Here is a 20,862-nt window from a genome sequence, read left to right as displayed (position 1 = left end):
GAGCAGGGGACTGCAATAAAAGTAGAAGGGATTATTATTATTTTTTTATTTTGTCCCGTGATTGTCCCGTGAGTCTCAGGGTTCCACTGTTACCTATCAGTGTGCTTTGCGAGCAGGGGACTGCAATAAAAGTAGAAGGGATTATTATTATTTTTTTATTTTGGTATCATTAATCTATAATTACATAAAGAACATTATGTTTACTAGGCTCCCCCCTTCACCAAGTCCCCCCCACATACCCGTTCACAGTCACTGTCCATCAACATAGTAAGATGCTGTAAAATCACTACTTATCTTCTCTGTGTTGCACAGCCCTCCCTGTGCTCCCCCACCCACTATACATGCTAATCGTAATGCCCCCTTTCTTTTTTCCCGCCCTTTTCCCTCCCTTCCCACCCATCCTCCCCAGTCCCTTTCCCTTTGGTAACTGTTAGTCCATTCTTGGGTTCTGTGCTTCTGCTGCTGTTTTGTTCCTTCAGTTTTCTTTTGTTCTTATACTCCACATATGAGTGAAATCATTTGGTACTTGTCTTTCTCCGCCTTGCTTATTTCATTGAGCATAATACCTTCTAGCTCCATCCATGTTGTTGCAAATGGTAGGATCTGTTTTTTTCTCATAGCTGAGTAATATTCCATTGTGTATCTGTACCACATCTTCTTTATCCATTCATCTACTCATGGACATTTAGGTTGCTTCCATATCTTGGCTATTGTAAATAGTACAGCGATAAACATAGGGGTGCATCTGTCTTTTTCAAACTGGAGTGCTGCATAGAAGAGATTATTAAGTCAGCTTTGCAACGTTGTGTTTTCACAGGGGTACTGGAAAAAGGAGGAGTATTATAGAGCCCTCAAATGCATGGTTGAAAGCAGTGCCAGAGAATGAAAAAAAAAATAAAGCTTTTCTGTTATTACAAAAGTCATATATGTTATAGGAGGAAAAAATTAGAAAATTGCAAGGAAAAGCTGAAATTTCTCCTTCCAAAAACACACTAGCATTTGTCTTACAGGACATTATTAATTTATGCATATTTACAATCCATTATATTTTCAAATTTAAAAGCATTTCTTAATTCAAAACAATACATGCTTCTTATAGAAACTGAGAATAGATTTTTATAAAAAAGAAAAAAGTCATTTGTATTCTACTGTGTAGGACCTCCTAGTCTCCTAGAACTTAAAAAGTCAAGTAATTATGTATATATTTAATATTTTTACCTTTACTATAGAAGGAATATACATTGATTTTACAAAAATTACATGAGTAAAAGGGAAGCTATTAAATCACTTAAAATTCAAACCTCAAAATTCTTCTATAATTTTTTGTTAAACTCTCTGGACTTTTCAACATTCAAATATTTGGGTATTTTTGAAAGCATAAAAGCTACCCCAAATCTTCTGCAAATGTGAACTCGTATTGCAATTTTTTAGCTTGATTTCCAAAGAAAATAACATTTATGCAAATTTCCCCATAATCTCTAATATCGTTTTTAATGTCTGGGCATAAATCCATTGGAAGGATACACCATTCACTTTTTATCAGGACCTCTAATGTTAGGCATTTAGATCATTTGTGATTTTTCTTTTTCCTCTTAGAAATGACACTGTCATGACTATCCTTTAACTGCATATTGGTATTTCTTTGTAATTTAATTTTTAGGATAAGCTGGGCCAGTGGCTCTGCAGAATTCTAAGGCTTTTCAAAGAGAAGAGTGCAGGTTGCTTAGTGTAGGACTTTTTATCATTTCAAATATTTTTGCTCTGACTCCATTAGCATACATTTGTAAATTTAAGATGTCAAGTATTTAGTCCACCTATACTGTCTCTTTGAGTTCTCTGGTGATATAACTATTTTTCTGAGTATGCATGTCCATTTCATATTCATACGTGAAAATCTGTAGACTACAGAAGAGTGCCCGTTAAGAAGAAAAAGAAAAGTCCCCCATAATCCCATTACTGAGAGAGAATCATTTCTCCAGTCACCTCCCCTCAACTTCCTCACCATCCATGGCTTTACACACTCGTTCCCAAAATATGATTCGTAGACTTCTGATTAGGAGGTTGCTGTGATGGGACTTCTAAGTGTTACCTACTGTTCAGGGAGATTTTACCCCTTTTAAAGGATTCAGAATTGTTTCTAGTAGCTAACAGAAATAAATGTACATCTGGGTGAGGCCATGCTGAGAGACTGTGTTCTTATTCTCTATTTTAAGACACATACCTTAGGTCTGCTGTGGGTATGTGGTAACAGGGGTCAAATGCTTTACCTTGCTTTAACAGTCACAGATTTATATTAGGAAAAATAGAAGAGCCGAAAAAGTAAGAAGACAGTGACATATAGGCCAAGGGAAGGGGAGACAGTTTCTTGCTACATCTGATCCAGATTTGATGCTAGAAGGGGCACTAAAGGCAAAATTCTCAATTTAGATAAATGATTTCATATTTCTGCTTGTAAAATGAACACAAATTCATTATAGGAAATACATTTAAAAGGCAAAAATAAAAGACACATCATTTCATCATCAATCTATTTTAATATTTTATGTGTTTCTTTCCAGTTTCTTGATGTGTATTTTAAGATAAAGCCAAGTGGCCTATACTGGTTTTGTTTTTCCACTTTGTATCTAGCAAAGGCAACTTCCTGTGTCAATAGCTGTGTATGAGAGTTTCAAGTTCCATCAGTAATTGCATTGCCTTGAGAGATGAGGAAAGAACATACATCAAGATGTCTATGAAGGGCAAATGCAGTGATAAAGCAAAATAGAATTGTCTACTATTCACCTGCACCTGACAGAGAGAATGTGTTTTCCTTCCTGGGTTACTAAGCTTTGTCTTCCTAAGCAAGATAAAGTGGTTGTTGAGTAGAAAAGTAAGTGCTTCTCATACGTGAGCCTCAGGTGTAAATATGCCCTTGGGAAATGGCTTCTGCCCTAAGGAGGTAGACCAAGGGGGACTTGTTTGGGAGGAGGTACTTTTTATGGCAGGTGTCAGGGCGAAAACTCCTGGTGTCCTGTTTGTGAGGTGGGATTGGGCCTCCCTGCATGTGGCTTGTTCGCTGTCTGGAGACCCTGTGCCTCTTCTCGGCTTCTCCTCTTTGACCACGTAACAAAAATTAAAGGCCCAGATCACTCAAACTGTTTTCCTCAAGGGCCTTCCTCTTTTGGTATCCTTCATCAGCCACATCGATCCAGAAGCAAGATGTGGGCCAGGCTGCTTTGTACTTCCTGCCAGAGAACTTGAAAAGATCCTGCTTCCTCAAGATGCATCCTTCCATCTGTTAGAAATTTATAAAGCACTGGTTTTGTTACCGACCTTTGCTAAAAATTTTCATAATTAAAATACAAAGAGGCAGTATCCACAAGGTGAACACTGCCCTCCTGACCCACTCCCGCCAGTTACAAGGCCACGTGCAGTGCAGCGCAGACCTGGGTATGCGGGGGCCCTGCTGAGAAGGCCAGGTGAGCAGCCTGCTCGGGTACTGTCTGTAACCGGGGGTCTAATTGCTAACGCCCCAGGCCCCCCAACCCTGCCAAAGCTACTGGCTTCTAATTAGTTATTTAACAGACATTTGTTGACCATTTGAAATGAGCCAGACCCTGAGCTAGGCCTGGGTAAATAAAGAGATGAGGAAGCCATGGTGTTTACCCTCTGCAAGTGTGCCATCTCCTGATGGGCTGTGATGGGTAAATAGAGAAATGTGACAGGGGAGTCTAACCTTTAGATACCTGGGTTTGGAGCATTTTGGCCATGGCTAGGGTTAAGGTGACGGGAGGGGGGAACATGTAACTGTAGAGTAGGATCTGATCTTCATTTAAAATGATGATATTCTTTTCATCATGGATTTTTTTGCATCAGTTTTGATTCTTTGAAGTATTGCACGACATTACAGTTTATCTCGATTCCCGAGTTTGTTGGTATCCCTGAAAATTTTGCTTCTGAGTCAAAGACCTCATTTACCTCACCATTGTTCTGGCCTGAAACTCAAAACCAAACCTTAGTCTCTGAGAATTGAAGACCATCAGCTCTCATACACAGAGGGTATCTAAGCTGGGTCACCCTATTCTGTTGAATTTGGGGTTCATGTAAACTGGCCTTGCTACTCAATTGCTGTGTTACCCCAGGCAAGCAGCTTTTCTTCACTCAAGTTCAGTGTCTCACCTGGGAAAACACTAAGCTGGGAGAATTATGTTTTTGACAGGGACAAGAATGTCTTCTTTTGACAATATTTATGAAGTGTCTACTATGTGCAGGCACCGTTACAGGCTCTAGAGCTTCTGAGGTGAACAGGAGAAGTTTGGGTGACAGCAAATAAAATAATTTCAAGGCACGCTGCATGCAGTATGAGGGAGAGTGTGTGTGGAGGTATTACTGTAGGGGTCAGGGGAGTTCTTTCTCTCAGGGGAGCTGGTATTTGAGCTGAAACATCAATGGCCATCATGGCCTGAACCTCAGAATTGCACCCTTCTTTTCTTTTTTTTTTGACAGCTGATCTTTAATGAGCCCTTACTTTGTGCCTGTTATAACATGTATTAACAACTGTATGTGTGCCCACTCATCTCTCTCAGCAATACTGTGAGATTAGGACTCTTGTTACATCTTTTTTTATTGATAAGGAGATAGAAGCACAAAGCTAATTGATTTAGGAAGATCACCAGCTAGTAAGTGGTGGGAAAAGAATGGGCGTGTAGCACTGGCGCCTAGAAGCTTGCAAGTCAGTGATCCAACAGTTGCTTGCAAAGCGTCTACTGTATTCCAGGCACTGTACAATTAAGGGCATTTATTTCCTCCTCCTCCTCCCAGCCCTCATCTTCCAACACTTAGTGAACAATAAATAGATCCCATGCCTGTCACAACTTTTAAAATAGTCCGTTTTGGGGGATGATGGAACTGTTCCATATCTTGATTCTGCTGATGGGTGCAGAGTGGTATGACATTTTTTTTTTTTTTTAACTGACAGAATTGTTAAATTACGTTTCCCCAGTCTGGGCGAGAGCGAGGGAGGCCAAAATCAAAATGATGGATTTTACTGTGTGTGAATTATACAGTGATTTAAACCTGTAACCCTCATCTCGCCCCCTCCAGTCCAGCCCGGATCCCAGCTGCAGCAGCAGGGGGCCTGGACGTGGCCCCTGCCTCTAACCTGGGCGGCCGGCGCGAGGGCAGCGCCGGGGGCCGCGGGCGCGCCCGGGGAGGGAGGGGCGCCGGGAGGGGGCGGGACCTGCGGGCGGCGGGCGGGAGGAGGGGCCGGCGTGCGCTCCCGAGGGCCGCGGGGCGGGGACAGCCAGCACGGGCCGCCGAGTCGGCACCGACGGACGGACGGCGCTGCGCGCAGGAGGCGCCCGGCCATGTTCAGCCGGAGCTCCCGGAGCAGACTCTCCAGCCGCTCGGTGAGTGCCCCCCACCTGAGCGGGAGCCACCCCCGGGCGCCCCCGGCCCGCCGCGAGCGCCCCGGCCCGGCCTCCCTCCGCCCGGCGGCCGCGCACCTGTGGCCCCAGGTAAGCGGGCCCTGCGGCGGCGACGCCTCCCGCGCGCGCCCGAGCGCCCGAAGGCACGGGAGGGGTTACGTCGGGCCCCCAGTCCGGCGAGAGCGGGGCCGGGACCCGTGGCCCTGCGTGTCACGGTGTGGGGACGCCCGTGAAGCTCTCTCCCTCGCCTCGTCCCTCCAGGCAGACCTGATCCCCGGCCTCTCAGGCTCTAGCCGCTGACTTGACTTTGGGGCTGTCTTTTGGGGTGTCCTGCACTGCCCCGTTCCCGGGAGCACCAGCCTGACCCAAGGGAGGCGCGCGACCGTCGCTGCCCAGGAACTCTGGGGAACGGAAAGGTCTTGCTTTTGTTTCTTAGAAACCCGTGACCAAGGTGTCTGGGGGAGACAAAGCCCCAGCTGTGGCCATTTCTTGGTGGCTTGGGGCCCACGCCAGAGGCAGCCCGCTGGCTGTGAACACCCTTCCATGCTGGAGACCGCCCCCCGTGTCCCCCGACCACGACAACGGAGAGGAACATTTCAGTCAATTAGGCGGGTGGGAGGGGCAGGTTGTCCTGCCTGGGACACAAACGGGGCTTTGGAGGGAGAGCTCTGCTGGTGGAAACAGTTGTGTTGTCTTTTTGTTTTGAAGTTGACCGGGCTGGGGCGGATAGAGAGAGGCCAGCCATGCAACGCCTGTGGTGACCAGTGTCCCGGGTTTGCCTTGCATAAATGGAGGTAGGACGCTTTAAATCCGATTCTAAAGGCACAGTAATTCGTGGGGGAATACATATATCTATATGAACACACACACATATATACACATACACATGTATGTGTACATATACTTGTATTTAGGTGTGTATGTGAACATGTATAATATACATACACACGTATGTTTTTCTCCTTTTGTTAAGTCTCACTTGTAAGTCACATGGAAAGAATGCAAAAGCTGTTCCTTTAAGAGAAGAACTACATCTGCTACAAATATTGAAGGTGGAAGTGGTGGCCAGACACTGGGGGATGCAGGAGAGCTGGGCTCAGGCTGCGTTTCCCTGCTGGGAGAGTTTGGCTTCCCTGTACCCACTCTGTGCATTGAAGTCACTCAGCCCCAAACAGTTCAACTTGGGCATCCCAGAGCCGCAGAGCAGTGTGTGTAGGATTCCCTGGACTAGCTGGTGTTTTCCAATTGTGTTTTTAATTCGGCCCCTGTAACTCTGGGTCCCAACCACAAATCCACAACTGCCTGCCTGCTCTGTGTCAACCCGCTTCAGTGGCCAGATGTTTCTTATTAATGTGCTGTGAATGTTGACTTCCAGGCAGCCCCAGCCTGGATTGGAATGAGTATGTTTGGGAGACAAGGGATCTGGGTGTCCTCCCAATGCATCTGGCTGCTGGGGCTCAGGATGGGCAAAGTTGGGGTGCAGGCTTTCTGGGGACATATGGAGAAGAGGTGGATCCTTCTTAGAAACTCCATGAAAAGGAAAAACCAGTGAAAGGAGAAAATTCTGCAACATCCTAACACATTCTCTCTTTGATGAGTTGCATTTTTTTCTGCCTTTCCCCACCATTCATATGCCTCTTTGAAGAAGGCTGTTCTGGATACTAGGGAGAAAAGCCTGCTTCGATTTTTTCCCCTCTTGCCGCCTGCTTTTTCTACTTTCTCCCAATTGGTAATGTGTACTGGGCACCCAGTTATAAAGAAGCTCCCAACTGGCTCCTTCAGGAATTAAATGCTTTTGTAGCTGCCTCAGATGGGTCTGGCAGCCTCTCTGCCTTTGTTTCAGAGCACTGAGCGCAGCCCTTATGGCTCCCGAGCATTTAATAACTTCTGTGTCACAGGCAAGGCCAGGCGACCTTATAAATATGTAAGGGGCAGACTGAGGTATCCATCAGTCATGCCAACGCGGTAATCCAGATAGGTGCGTTCTGGGCTGGCCCCTTGAGTGTTCCAGGGGTTCAGGTGGGTGATGCATGGGAGTATGTGTAGAAGCCTTACTTTGTCACTCGAATCCAGTATGACACGACTTCCGGTCACCTCCTTTTGACCCCTCTTGTGCTGTAATTGGACGCAGGAAAGGCAGAGTGATGAACAAGAGAGGGACTTCGGCTTCTCTCCTGGTCTGAAGCTTTTGGACCACCTTCTGATGAGAGGCCTGTGGGGTAGCAGGACAGTGTGGGGTGTACCAGCTCCCCTCCTTCCTGTCTGTGGGACCTCTGACCTCTAGCCAGTTACTTACAAGTTTCCCTGTTAAGTGGGAATAATAATAATAGTACTTAAGGGCTCAGGTTATTGTAGGAGCAAACGTGTGAGATAATGGACAACACATGGTTTACTCAGGACCGCGCCCACAGTGCATATTAGCTACTTTGGTTAATTACTTTCAGCTTCTCTACCGCTGCTAGGGAGGAAACAGCCAGCTGGTTTGAGACTGCTGGTTATCCAGGTCGCTTTTGACTTTTTGACTGCTGTTTAGAGAACCTTAAGCCATTTCAAGCCAGCGGATGTGAGGGAAAAACAAGTGTTTTATTTTCAGCCCCTTATGGAGCCTTTCTTTTGGAAAGAGGCCCTTTCATTCGACTGAGATGGGTTTTATGCTGAAGGAGTTCCCCAGCGCAGAAAGGCTTCCCTTTGGCTCCATGAATGGGGTTTTTATGGCATTTCCACCCATTGCTGGAAAGGAAGCACCTCCTTGCTTTCGCTGCCTCCTTTTCCCCCACGGGCATACTTTCGGGTGACCTTTTGGAGAAGAGGGACGACCATTTCTGGGTTATAGCACAACATTCTTTTTGGTGGTTTGAAATCCATAGTATGCTTATGTCCCGCCCTTCTGACCGGATGGACCTTCAGCTCCTGGGAGGGACAGCTGGGCCTGGACAGAAGGACAAGACCGCCTTTGGTTTACCCCAAAGTACCAAGGTACCCTAAATATTACCACTCACTGGCCTTTCATTGGCTGCTCTGCGCCCACTGGTCCCCTCCAGGCCACCGTCCACACAGCAGGCATCCCCTAAACACAGAACAATTGTGTGATTGCCTCCAACGCGAAGGCCCTGAGGTTCTCAAGAGGAAGTGAGTTGTAAACAAACTTTGCTCCTGCCCTGGTGTGATGGAGAGAGCTAGGGCTTTGAAGTCCAGACAAAGCAGGGCTGGAGTCTTCTCTGGCTTGGACAAGCTGTGTGATCTTGGGCATATCCCCGAGTTTCCTTTTCCTCAGCTGTCAAAGCGGGATCTCTCCACTCAACAAATATTTGAGTGCCTGCTTTGTGCCCAGAGCTCTGCTGGTGCTGGGGATACAGCAAAGAACAAAACAGACAGGATTCCTGCCCTCATTCAGCAAATAAGTACATTTCAGATAAGGTGGTCAGGAAAGGTCTCTCTGAGGAGGTGACATATGAGCAAAGACTTCAGTGAAGCAGGGGAGGAAGGGCCCACTGGTTCACACCTGGGGCAGGAAGCTCCGGCATCACCATCTCACGGGAACTTGTAGGAAACGCACAATCTCAGGCCTGCCCTGGGCTTACTGAATGCGAGCCTGGGCTTTAACAAGATCCCTAGTTGGTTTTATGCACCTTAACGATTCAAAAGCACTGAACTAAAACACCTTTCTGAGCTTTGGGGCTTCAGGTATATGAGGATAGATGCCTAGGCTCCTGTGGGAGTCTGTTATATTTTATGGCGATTTTCCTGAGTGATCATACTCTCTTCCCATTTTTATTGTCACCTACACCTTTAGGTGGCAAATATGGAGATTTTTAGGATTTATAAAAAAATAAAAACAAAGGACAAAAAAACCCCACAGTGCTTTCCATAAATTGGAGAACAGAGGGCTCCCAGTTGTCTCTTCTCCACCTGATGAGTGGCGGCTGGGAAGCCAAGGTTAGACTGCTCCACACACGTGACCGAGCCCCAGAGAAGCAGCGCCTCAGAGCAGCTTAGGGTAGACCCCACAGGGGCCTGGCCTCTGCAGGGACTCCGTTGGGAGGACTATTAAGGCATCTTCAGGGACCACAGCCAGAACAAAACCATTAGTGACTAAGCCCTTAGTGTACACTACGGTGGGAGTGCGTTCTGTGTGGATGTTAATTCGGTTGACTTGTTTGCACCCAGTTTGAGCAGGGAGAGATGTCTCAGCCGTTTTCGCAGTGATGGTTTGCCCTTTAAATGCCTCGGCACTGGAGAATGAAAATAGTCGTGATGCTGAAGAGCGTTAGCCCGCTGTTGCATGCTTCCATCCAGAGCGGGCCTCCATGTTTCACAAGCACTTCTGTTGGGTCCTTCCCAGCCTATGCTCTAGACGTGATTCTTCTCCCCATGAGGTCACCCAGGCGCAGAGGTGTTGCATCATTTGCCCAAGGTGTCCCGGCCAGGGAGAAGGAGCTGGAGTTTGAGTCTAAAACACAGGCTCATTTTGTTGTGACTCACTGCCTCTTTTTACTTCTCCATTTTAAGGAGAGGTCACAAACTAGAGGCCCTTGGCTCACATTAAGCCCTCTGATGAACTGCAGGAGATGAGTGGTCACTCTGCAGATGGTGTGGTCTTGGCTTGGCTTGGCTTCACTGCAACATTCCAGTTGCATTGAAAGACCTTTTCAGATATTTAGGTGACCTGTCATTGCAAATCCTGAATGAACTAAAACACCTCCAAACATGCTTTTTAAAAATAATAAGCTTCTGTAATATTAGCTGCCATTTAAAAAGTATTGACAAAGCCTGGCAAGTGTTTTCCATCCTCCGTTTCACTTACAACAGTCCTGGGAGATAGCTATGGTTATTTACACACATTTTACTGTTCAGGGAACTGGGTCTCAGAGAGGCTAAACAACTTGTTTAAAGTTTCACAACGAGCTAGTCAGTGGTACCCCAACCCTGTCTGACTTCAGAATTTTGTGTCTGGACCAGAACTTCTCAAACTTGGCTTCAGTGTGTTGCCAGGGGACGTTGTTCGATTGCAGATTCTGGTGTAACAGGCCTGGTCTGGGGGCCTAAGACTTGGCATTTCTCACACGCTCCCAGGTGATGCTGGTGGTCCAGGGACCACACCTGAAGAGCAGCCTTCTGGCCCAGAGGTCAGCAAACAAAGTCCTGTTGGCCACATCTGATCCTTCACCTGTTTTGTCTGGCTTATAAGCCATACTTGGTTTCAACATTTTAAATTGAAGGAAAAAAAAGAGTATTTCATGACATATAAAAATTACATGAAATTAAAATCTCAGTGTCCTTGGAGTGTTACCTGAAGAAGGTCACGGCCATTTGTTTACATAATGGCCTTGGCTGTTTTCACTGCTGCACTGATAGATTACATGGTTTACAAAGCCAAAACATTTATTCTCTGGCCGTTTCCAGAAAATGTTTGCCAATCCCTGGTCTCTACCATTATCTAGGGGAATATGCAAGTAGCTTCTCTCAGTTTTAGAAGAAAGGAATCTGAGCACCATCTGGAATTAGGAATAGAGGAAACATCCCCACCAACTTGAATGAGAATGGTGCTAAAATCAAAGGCACCCAAAGGAGACAGAGCAAAGCCATCTAAAGGGCACGTGGAGATGAGGCTTGCAAGTCCAGATCAATGAACCTCCAGTGGATTCTAAGCCCCTTGTAATCCCTTTAACATTTCAGCTTTGCTGATAAATGTAGATTCGACTTAAGCATTAAAAGGCGGGCTTTCAAAACAAGCCTCCTGGAGATGCATTTTCCCGAGCAGCTGACGTGGAGAGCGCAGAGCAGTGGTAGCTTGGTGAGGCCGCTTTAATTATGCAGAGCGGTTTGTCCGCAGACAACAGCAGCCTTTCCAAGTGGGGTGCTCTGGCCCTGGGCAGTCACTCCAGAGGCAGAGCAGGCTGGGTCAGCCAAGACTGAGCCTTGAAAAACGTCTTTCCTCTGTTACCCTGGCGATTTTGATGATGACTGGGGCGTTAAGTTGGGGAGATGCTAGCATGGTTTCCTTTAGTGGATTGTAATTTGGCTAAGAAATAGGTTCTCACTAGTCATTTTGGTTGGGAGGAAAAATGTCTCAGTCAACTGATGTGCCAAGAAAAGCGAAAACCAGGAGACAGGGTGTGTGTATGTGAGTGAGTGAGACTTATGCCTGGAATCCTCAAGGTAGGGAAAGATACTTGGCAGTGTAGAAGGTTGCTGGTTGGCTCACTGTATGTCATTGGCATTTGATAAGTATTCCTGACAATGCTGAAACCCTCATAGGGTTTTCTCTGGAGGAAACATGTCAGTCCATCCCAATACATCTGCACTGTTGTCTCTGATTTTGAAATAAGACATGGATATTGTAAAAAAATTGAAAAATCATACACCATGCACATAAAACATACATAGCATAGAAGGCAAAACCATTAATTATACCTTTTAGAATAGGAGTCAGCAAACTAAAGTCAGCCTGTGACCGGTTTTTGTACAGCCTACCAGCTAGAATGTTTTTTATGTTTTAAAGTGATGGGGAGCAGAATGAAAAGAAGAATAATGTTTTGTGGCACATTAAACTTAACCAAAATTTAAATTTCAAAGTCCACATAAAAAAGTTTAGACACAGGGATTCCCATTCATTCAGTATCATCTGTGGTTGCTTTTGCAGTAGCAGAATTGAACAGTTGAGACAGCCCTCATGGTCCACAAAACTGAATGTATTTTCTACTGACTTTGTACCCAAACAGCCTGCTGACCCCACAGCTAGAGAAAAATGTTGTTTATGGCTTGGTGTTTATTACCTCAGATTTATTCAAATCGTTATTACCGAGATTTTATAGAAAATATACATTCTATATGTGGTCTTCTATGGCTTTTTCATACTTAGAAATACTTTTTAGAAATCTTCACATGTCAGTATAGTGAGGGAAAAAGATCTCATGTTTATTGCCTTTTAAAATCCAGTGTATGTGGGGAATCACAGGGAGAACAGTATAGCACAGAGAAGGGACATAGTGGATCTGTGGCATCTTACTACACTGATGGACAGTGACTGCATTGGGGTGTGGGTGGGGACTTGACAATATGGGTAAATGTAGTAACCACATTGTTTTTTCATGTGAAACCTTCATAAGAGTGTATATCAGTTATACCTTAATAAAATTTTTTAAAAAAATCCAGTGTATGGGTTATCTATTGAATTAAATTTTTTCTGTTTATGGCCACTTTCATTGTTTTCTGTTGTCCTTAGCATATGCTATGTGACAGTAGCTTTTCTTATGCTACAACATGCTTATGTGGAACTTGTTAAATTGTCCTCCAAAAAAAATGGTGCCAACTTTAACACTGCTACTCTTTTAAAAAAAAATGTGTTTTTTGGGCTGAAACTTTGAAACATGTCAGCTTCTGTAGCAACATTGAGATTCATCCTTGTTTAATCACCCCAAGTAATAATTTGTACTTGATGAATAGGGAGAAAATACAGAGGATCCATGTCAGTTATCTTTTTTTCAAAGTACCTTTTATTTGTCTTGAATCCCACAAGTGACACCCATGGTCTATTGAAAGGTTATCATTCATCCTTAGGCTTGTGTTGGTTAAGGCTGGTGGGATGAGCAAGAATCCGGTAAATGTGCTATATTGTGGTCTCTTGGTTCAAAAAGCTGGAAGGTTATCCTTTAACTCTGTGGTTAATGAGTACCCCAGAGGGAATTCCCTGTGGACAGCGAGCATTCCCTAAAGGAATGCTTCCCAGACCACTGAGCATTTTGACAATCAAAGGTTCCTGTCTACCTTGTGTATGGGAGAGCTGTAGGGAGTGATTTCTGGGGAGAAATGTGTGTTTCTAGGCAGTGCTGTAAAAACTTCCCTGAAGCTTGTATGTGGGAGCATCAAAGCTGAGTGATTAGAGAGACACATTCTGAAGGCATTTTGCTGGGATCGTAGTCTTGGTTGTGCCTCTCCTGGCTGAGTAACCTTGGGATAAGTGACTTCAGCTTTCTGAGCCTTTCTTGGTTGTCTTTTCTGAAAAATGGGAATAATAATTTACTGTTATGAGGTCATCTTAAGAAGTCGTGAGAATTGAATGGGATAATACACAAAAGGTGCTCCTTATGCATGGTGTGTACCATGGGATGCATGTATGTTTGTGGTTGCAAGGTTTGCTGGAGAAGGAATGAGAAGACCTGGGTTCATGGCCCTGGAAATTGTAGGTGACAGAGAATAGGTCACATCCCCACCATGAGCTGCAGCCCTTAATTTCTTAAAAAGAGGTGATAATTCTTGACTTACAGGCTCAACTCAGAAGAGTGTAGAGCCCTCTCCCCCCTTATGTGGGGGTTTAGGTTCTAAAGGAGTGAGACTTTCTGATGGCATACCAGATTCATGTCACCCATCACACACTCACCTGGGGACATATATAGCTCAGATGAAATGGAGTGTAGTAGAATTGGATCCTCTGACCTTAAATTTCTTTGCTTAAGTGAAATGTTCATAAGATATTGTAAAAACTATTTACTAACTATAACAGGAAGACATTTAAATCCTGCCCCTGGGGCCCGTATATTAAAAAAGGCTGCCTTTGTGCCTTGCACCCACCACCTCCACCGTGAAAATTCGTGTCCAAGGCAAAAAACACTCATCATCAAGGCAATGCTTAGGCAGGCATGAGTAAACAGATTAGTAACTGAGTTTTTGTGTTTTCTGGTGTGCCATACTGAACAATTCCATTTACATGATTACCATTCCTTAAGCAGTAGTTCCCTTTTCTAAGGCATATTTATACAATATTTTAACCCAAGGTTGTACCCTGGAACTCCTGAGATACGACCCAGCCTGTGCCTGCTTATGTGTTGTTGACAAGGATACAGGATTCAAAATTTTAATTAGTTGCCAACAGTTGCTATTTTGTGTAAAAATTCAGATTTGGGGTTTTCTCTGGAATAATGAAAATTTCTGGCAATTCTGAGCTTATATTCCTACCTTCCTTTTAGACAGAATATGTGATCAAATTTTTCACAGTCCCCACCATTCCCTATTATTTTACCCCTGGCTTGTCTTAGTCTTTTACATTCCTGGCTGGCTGCTCTAAGACATCTGATTTTGTGACTGATTCAAAGAAGCAAGTGAGTGAATATACACAACTCGCAGGATTGTATGAATGACGGATTGGAATAAAGTTGCCACTTGGCAGGGACAGCTGTGCCAAGCAGGTCACCTAAGCAGCTAAATCCTTCCTGAGAGATGCTCTGGGGGTGGAGCTAACATCACTTAGGACCTGCTTTGTGTTTGGCTTCTTTCATGTATCACCTCATGTCATCCTCAGAACACTTCTGAGGCATGTGTGTTATCTCTTAGTTTCTAAATAAAAGGAAACTGAGGTCCAGGGAGGTTAGGTAATGTGTCCTAGGTCACATGGGTGATAAATAAGTAGTAGAATCAGGATTTGAATCCAGGTCTAAGGGGGTTGAGATCACAAGTTTTTTAACCAAGAAAGAGTGCTTAGTGCTGGCATTTTGGCTTACCTGGGCTATGTGAGCAATATACCCTGGCAGAAAACAGTCCTATATTTTCAGTTGAGAAATAGGCCTGGGTTGAGATCAACTGTTGTCTATAATGAAAAAAAAAATGTGTGAGAAGAGCCCTGGGCTACTTGGTTTATATGACACTGGGGATTTAGAGGTGAAACTCCTATGAAATTAGCAGGTGTGGTATTGAGCTTATTGGGGAATCATGAGAAATCGAGTCATTACAATGCGATTTCTGGTAGGAAGCCACTGGCAGTTTTCTAATCAGGTCTGCATACATTAAAGGGAGCTCCATTCAGCTTGTTTACAGCTTTGGTGTTAAAGTTGGACAGTCTGGGGAGTTCGTGAAAGGGAGGGTTTCAGAAATGCTTGTTTCCTTGAGGAAACATCCAGCAAAGGGATCAGTCGAGAGGGAGCTGACCGTGCGTCCCTTCAGCAACCAAGTTCAGGTCAACAAGCTCAAACTGAGTAAGATCACCATTATCCAGTCTTTGGACCTATGCTTCGCAGGGTACGCTCTCCATGCTTTACCAGTCCTGCCACAAAACAAGCAGGAGCACAGCTGGCCGTTGGAAGGCATTTAATGAGCGCATTGTTTGATTTTATGTTTGGTAAACTGCTTGGCGATGCAGAAACTGCTCTGACAGTTCTTAAATACTGGCTCATTATGGGTACATGTAACATCCTGAGCAGGCCCTCCAAGTAGGAATGCTGAGGAATCAGGCCTCCAGGGGACTTGTTAAAAAATGCAGGTGTTTTCTTCCTTCGATGACACTATGAAATTACTCTGATAATATAATTTCTCTTTCTTTTGTTCTGCAGTCAGGCACCCAGGAGCGTGCCTGTCATTTCCATCCTTGATGACTCGGTCTTCGGAGCTTCTTCAGTGACTTACTGAGTTCTTTGAAAATCACAGTGATGGTCTCCTCTCATCTTTCTGAAGCCAAGAATTTGGAGACAGTAGATAACTAGGAAATGTCTCCAACCTCTTGGGTCTGGAATATTTGAAACCACAAGGAAGGACCCATAAATATGTTTTCCTGGATTCTGGGAGGTGGAACAATTTAATAGATGTGTCCAACTGCTGAGGATTTTGGACAGTGTTTTTCGATTTTCAATATCTTGGTGATAACAGCATGTTAAAGCAGCTTTCTGTCTTTCTTTCTTTTTTTTAATTAAGGTATCATTGATACACAGTCTTTAGAACTTTTTACATGAGCAGCATTGTGGTTACTACATTCACCCCAGTTATCAAGTCCCCCAACACCTCATTGCAGTCACTGTCAGCAAAATAAGATGCTATAGAGTCACTACTTGTCTTCTCTGAAAGCAGCTTTATTTCTTAAATTATTTTGGCCAAACCGTTGGGTGACAAATGTGTGCTGTAGATGACTTGGAAAATAGAAGAAAGTCAAATGATTTATTAAAAAAAAAAAATAGCTTCACTTCGCCACCCAAAGAGGAATACTCTTGGCGCCAGAGTGTGATTTCCTTCAGTCCTGATTTCTGTATGTGGAGTTTTACATAGTTGTATTAGCTTTCTAGAGCTAATACAAAACAAATGACTACAACTGGGTAGCTTGAAGTAACAGAAATATAAAAATGTATTATCTTTCAGTTCTGAAGACTCAAAGTTCAAAAGCAGGGTGTCAGCAGGTTCCCTCTGCAGGCTCTGACGGGGATTCCATTCCATGCCTTTGTCTTCGATTTGGGGGGCTCGTGCTGGTCCCTAGCATTCCTGACTCGCAGAATCCTCCCTGCATCTCGGCCTCTGCCATTCCCTGGCGTCCCCCTGTGCGTCTCTGTCCCTTTCCCTTCTGTACAAGGACTTGTTGTTAGATTTGGGTCCACGCTCATCCTGGCCAAGCTCATCTCAAGGTCCTTAATTTAATTACATCTGCAAAGACACTTTCCAAATGCAACTGCATTTAGAGAGTCCAGGTGGATGTATCTTTTGGGGGACCACTGTTCACCCCATTATTGTAATTATGGTAATACAACACATATGGTTTTATGTTCCTAAGCAATGTGTCCAACAAGGGCTTTATAAATGTGTTAATTGTAAAATTGCAGTGGCATGGGAGGGCTGGGCTTTGACTTTGGGGCACTTTTGTGGGGAATAGACTCTACTTGTCTTTTCTAGGTGCAGTTAAAAGCTTGCCACAGGAGGGAATTGTACATGTGTTAGCAGCTGGCATTCTGGGATGGGATTTGCTGCCCATATTGATGAATTCAGCAGTCTGAATCACTTGACCCCTAGGCCACCCTGTGCAGTCCATCCATCTTCTGTCAGCTTCAGTAGGGCCTTGCCAGGGAGATGTATAGGAAATGAACTGGTAGTGTGTGTGGACGGTTCTTTGTGGGAAGAGCTTTTGGCCTTGGGGCCTTGTAATTAGTGTCTAGGTTAAATAATTGATTCACTTTCAAAGGGGGCAAAATGGGCGTCCTTAGAGAAGTGAATTCTTCATAATCCTAGAAATAGGTCCCATCTCCACATAGACCTGCCAAAGTTCACTTCCCCCTCTGCCTGCTCTTTTCTGTAAACACAGGCAGGAAAAGTACATTAATTGTACTTTCATATTTCCCGATTTCTGCTTTTCAAAATAGACTGTCTGAAATAAAATGAAAGCAAATCAGGATTTTTTTCATCATCACCATCAAATTAGCTATCATTAACTAGACATTTACAATGTGCCAAGAATATTCTAAGCACATTTCTGTATTAATTAGTTCTTGAAATCATTTGTAAGATAGACATCATAGTCCACAGTGGTTTCATGAGGAAATGGAGGTATTGAAAGTTTAAGTTACTTTGCCAAGGTCATACAGCTAGTCAGTACTGAAAGGCTCAATGTTAGGACTCTATAGTTTGGGCTCTTAAACACTATATTATTTGCCTGGCTCCATGAGGATCTTACAGATTCTGTACAGTGGAAGGGCTGCTCTCCTCCCCTGTTGAGTTTCTCATTCATTAGCTCTCAGTTGGTGCTTAGAATTTCCATCTAATAAATCACTTGCTGCTCCTCGTCTCCGGAACAGAGTTTGAGAACTCCTGGTTGTTTTCCTCCATTGGATAAACATGATTTAAGGGAGTGGCCAGTTTAGCAGTCTACAGACTTACCACAGAGTGGATTGCTGTTCAGTGATGGGTACTGATGCCGAGGAACAGGAGTTTAGGTAGGAGACAGGGTCCACCCCCAGCTTAAACCTTGGTGTATCCTTGGTGGCCTCCTCTTCTTATCACTTGGAGGCTGTCGGATTTAGTAAAGTGGTTTTTAAGCTCTTGGTCAGCTAGATAGTGGAACTAGCCAAAGTCTGGAATCTGTGAAGATGACTGAAGATTAATGAGCAGTTCTAGACCCGCTAGATAGTATAATTACGTTTTAAGGCTGCAGAAATGGAACTGTAGTACTGGAGCAGGACTAGGTCCCTGTGACAGACTGTCCCACCTCCAAAACTAGATGGACTCTCTGTGGCACAGCGGTGCATGGTAAAGGGGGCGTTTAAAAGCATGTGGGAAAGATTCAGCAAAATGGGGGATAAGTCGTTTTCTGTTTGGACTAAAAGAGATTAAGCCAAAACTTAAAAATTTTAAAAACATTTAACTTTTATTATGGATGGATGCTTTTACAAACTTGGTCTCTGATGCTTTTACAAATTTATATTATGGATGGATGCTTTTACAAATTATGGTGGACAAATTTGGAAAGTAAAAAAGCCTATCTAAATTCAGTATTTTCCCTTCCTTATTCTCTCCCTCATTCTCTGCCTCTAGCCACAGTGTGCACCTGAGTGGTCCCCGAACACCAGCAGGCATGTTCCCACCTCAGGGCATTTGCTCTTGCTGGGACCTCCCTCAGCACCTCCCCAGATATCCATAAGATTTGCTTCCTCACTTCTTTCCAGGCCCCTCTGCCAATGGTGTTCCCTTAGAGCAGAGAGCCCTGGCCCTCCTAAACAGTGCTTCAGTGCCTCCCTTTTCTCTTCTTCTCTCTTGGGATTTTTCACAGTACTTATCACACTACCTGATGTTAGATTTGTAATTAATTGTCTGGCTTTCATTCTTTCCTAGAATTAATCACCTTAGCCCACACCAGAATTCAAACTTCATGAAGGTATTTTCTCCCATGCCCCTTTTGTCCAGTTTTCAACACCCAGAAAAATGCCTGGTGCATAGCAGAACTCCCAACAGGATTTGTCAGATGAGTGAATAAATGGACGGACAATATGAAGTCAGAATGGAAGAGGGATTATTTTGACATAAATAACTTAAAAATTGTCAAAAAGCAAATCAAGAACATTATTTGGAACATGTATGATATACAGAGGTCTGATTTTTTAAAATATGAAGACAGTTCTAATGAATAAGAAAAACATGCAACAGCTCATTAGAGAACTGGACGGAGGATCCCATCAGGCAGATGTATGAGAAGGTACCATTTGTTTTCTTAGTGATGTCACCATTTCTAATATTTCTGCTTATTTGTGAGTTCAATACAAGTAGCTGTTAGAAAATGTCTTTGTGCAGAAGGGCAAAGTCTGTTTCATGAATTATGGCATCACTTTTCCTGTGAGGGAGGAATTATGAAAATGGTATCCGTCTTCTTGTATTTTGGACTAATCTTTGTTCCCTTCTCTCAAGAAGACTGAAAGACCTCTTTCCTCAGGATTTGAAATGGTCCATGGATATAACCAAGATCCATAGCTGTGATAGTGTGATCCAAGTAATGACAGGAAAACAACTTTAAAACTACAACACCCCCAAACCCCCTCTGTTCCTGCTCGTGGGGTGAATTTGTCTTTCTTGTCAAAATGAACTTGGGAATGCTGCTGCTGGTGTGTCGTGGGCTGGGAGCACGGCGGGTAAACATTCTGCGGTCTTTGAGATGCTGCCATCAGGATGAAGGCAGGCCTGCCCCAAACGCCAGTGGCAGTCTCACGCCTCGAAACGGCGAGGAAAGTGTTGCAAGCAGCAGATGCCTTTGGGAGGCGCATAGCTCACGTCCAGTGTTTGGAAAGTAACTTCCCTGGACCTCAGTTTCCCTCCTCTTTGGATTGAGGGAGATCATAGCTCCTGAAGGGCGCATCATCATTAACACACGGTGACAGCATTACTGGTGTTTTCCCGATGGAATAACCAACTGAGACTTAGACAAGAAAAAAAACCTAAGTTCTCAATCCCCTTGCTGGATAAACCAAAAATGTCCATTCCCTCTAAAGCATCCAGTTAGCAGGTCCCTCTTCAAGAGCTCATCACCCTTCTGATTCTCTTGTGTTGTGGAAGGTATATATTTAGCAAGAGTGAATTTGTCCTCAAACCTGTTTTGTCAGTTTTACCTGCTACTGTTATTACATAAGTTATCTTCATGAGCCCATGAAATATGAATGCAAAAAGAAAGAGGATGTGTTAGTTCTATTAAAACTAAACTGAATGCTTGGAAATGAATCGATAATGAATACTAAAAACAGTTGCCTCAGGTTTTGGGCAAAATAAATATGAAAGATTGGGAAGGAGGCAGAATTTGTAAGAGGAACTAGATTTTTTGATAATATCTCTTTAAGTTCTATCACCACTCTAAAAATATCCTGACCTGGAATTGAAGAAGATGCATTATAGTGTGTTTCATGCATGAAATACAAGGTACTCTGATCTCTAGACCCAAATGCAAAATACCCCCTCTCTCACTACAAATAAATATATGGTTATGTATTTGAAGAAAAAAAATGATATATGTGTATGTGTGTGTATACATACACATAATATCTCATCATTTTGTGATTCTTCAATGTGATAGACACTGCTGGGTCTCCCTACGTCCATTGTCTACTTATTCCTTAGAAATGGCCTTCAAAATAATATCTGCCACAAAGCCTGAGAGTCAAGGCAGTATGTCCTAGCCTCCCAGCTCTCCTTGGTCCTAGGGGTTGTCATTTGGCTAAGTTCTAGCCAAAGGCAT

General features: G+C 44.0%; 1 protein-coding gene across 2 annotated transcripts in view; it reads left to right on the top strand.

Annotated features, from left to right (window-relative positions):
- Window positions 1–5,255: 5,255 nt before the first annotated feature.
- The window catches only part of PRICKLE2 (prickle planar cell polarity protein 2), a 287,974-nt gene continuing 272,367 nt past the window's right edge, over window positions 5,256–20,862 (top strand). The window contains exons 1-2 of one of the 2 annotated variants that reach the window (XM_037019311.2): window positions 5,256–5,387; window positions 6,114–6,199. In XM_037019311.2, coding sequence (XP_036875206.1) covers window positions 5,346–5,387; window positions 6,114–6,199 — 128 coding nt within the window. In that variant the 5' untranslated portion in view covers window positions 5,256–5,345. Of the gene's footprint in view, window positions 5,496–6,113; window positions 6,200–20,862 lie in introns of both variants that reach the window. The other variant, XM_073230839.1, reaches the window with a different exon arrangement.

This window comes from Manis javanica, chromosome 3, assembly GCF_040802235.1.
Source record: "Manis javanica isolate MJ-LG chromosome 3, MJ_LKY, whole genome shotgun sequence".
In the NCBI taxonomy this organism is placed as follows: Eukaryota; Metazoa; Chordata; class Mammalia; order Pholidota; family Manidae; genus Manis; species Manis javanica.
Note: the sequence above shows the minus strand (reverse complement) of the source record. Positions and strands in the feature narration are given on the sequence as shown.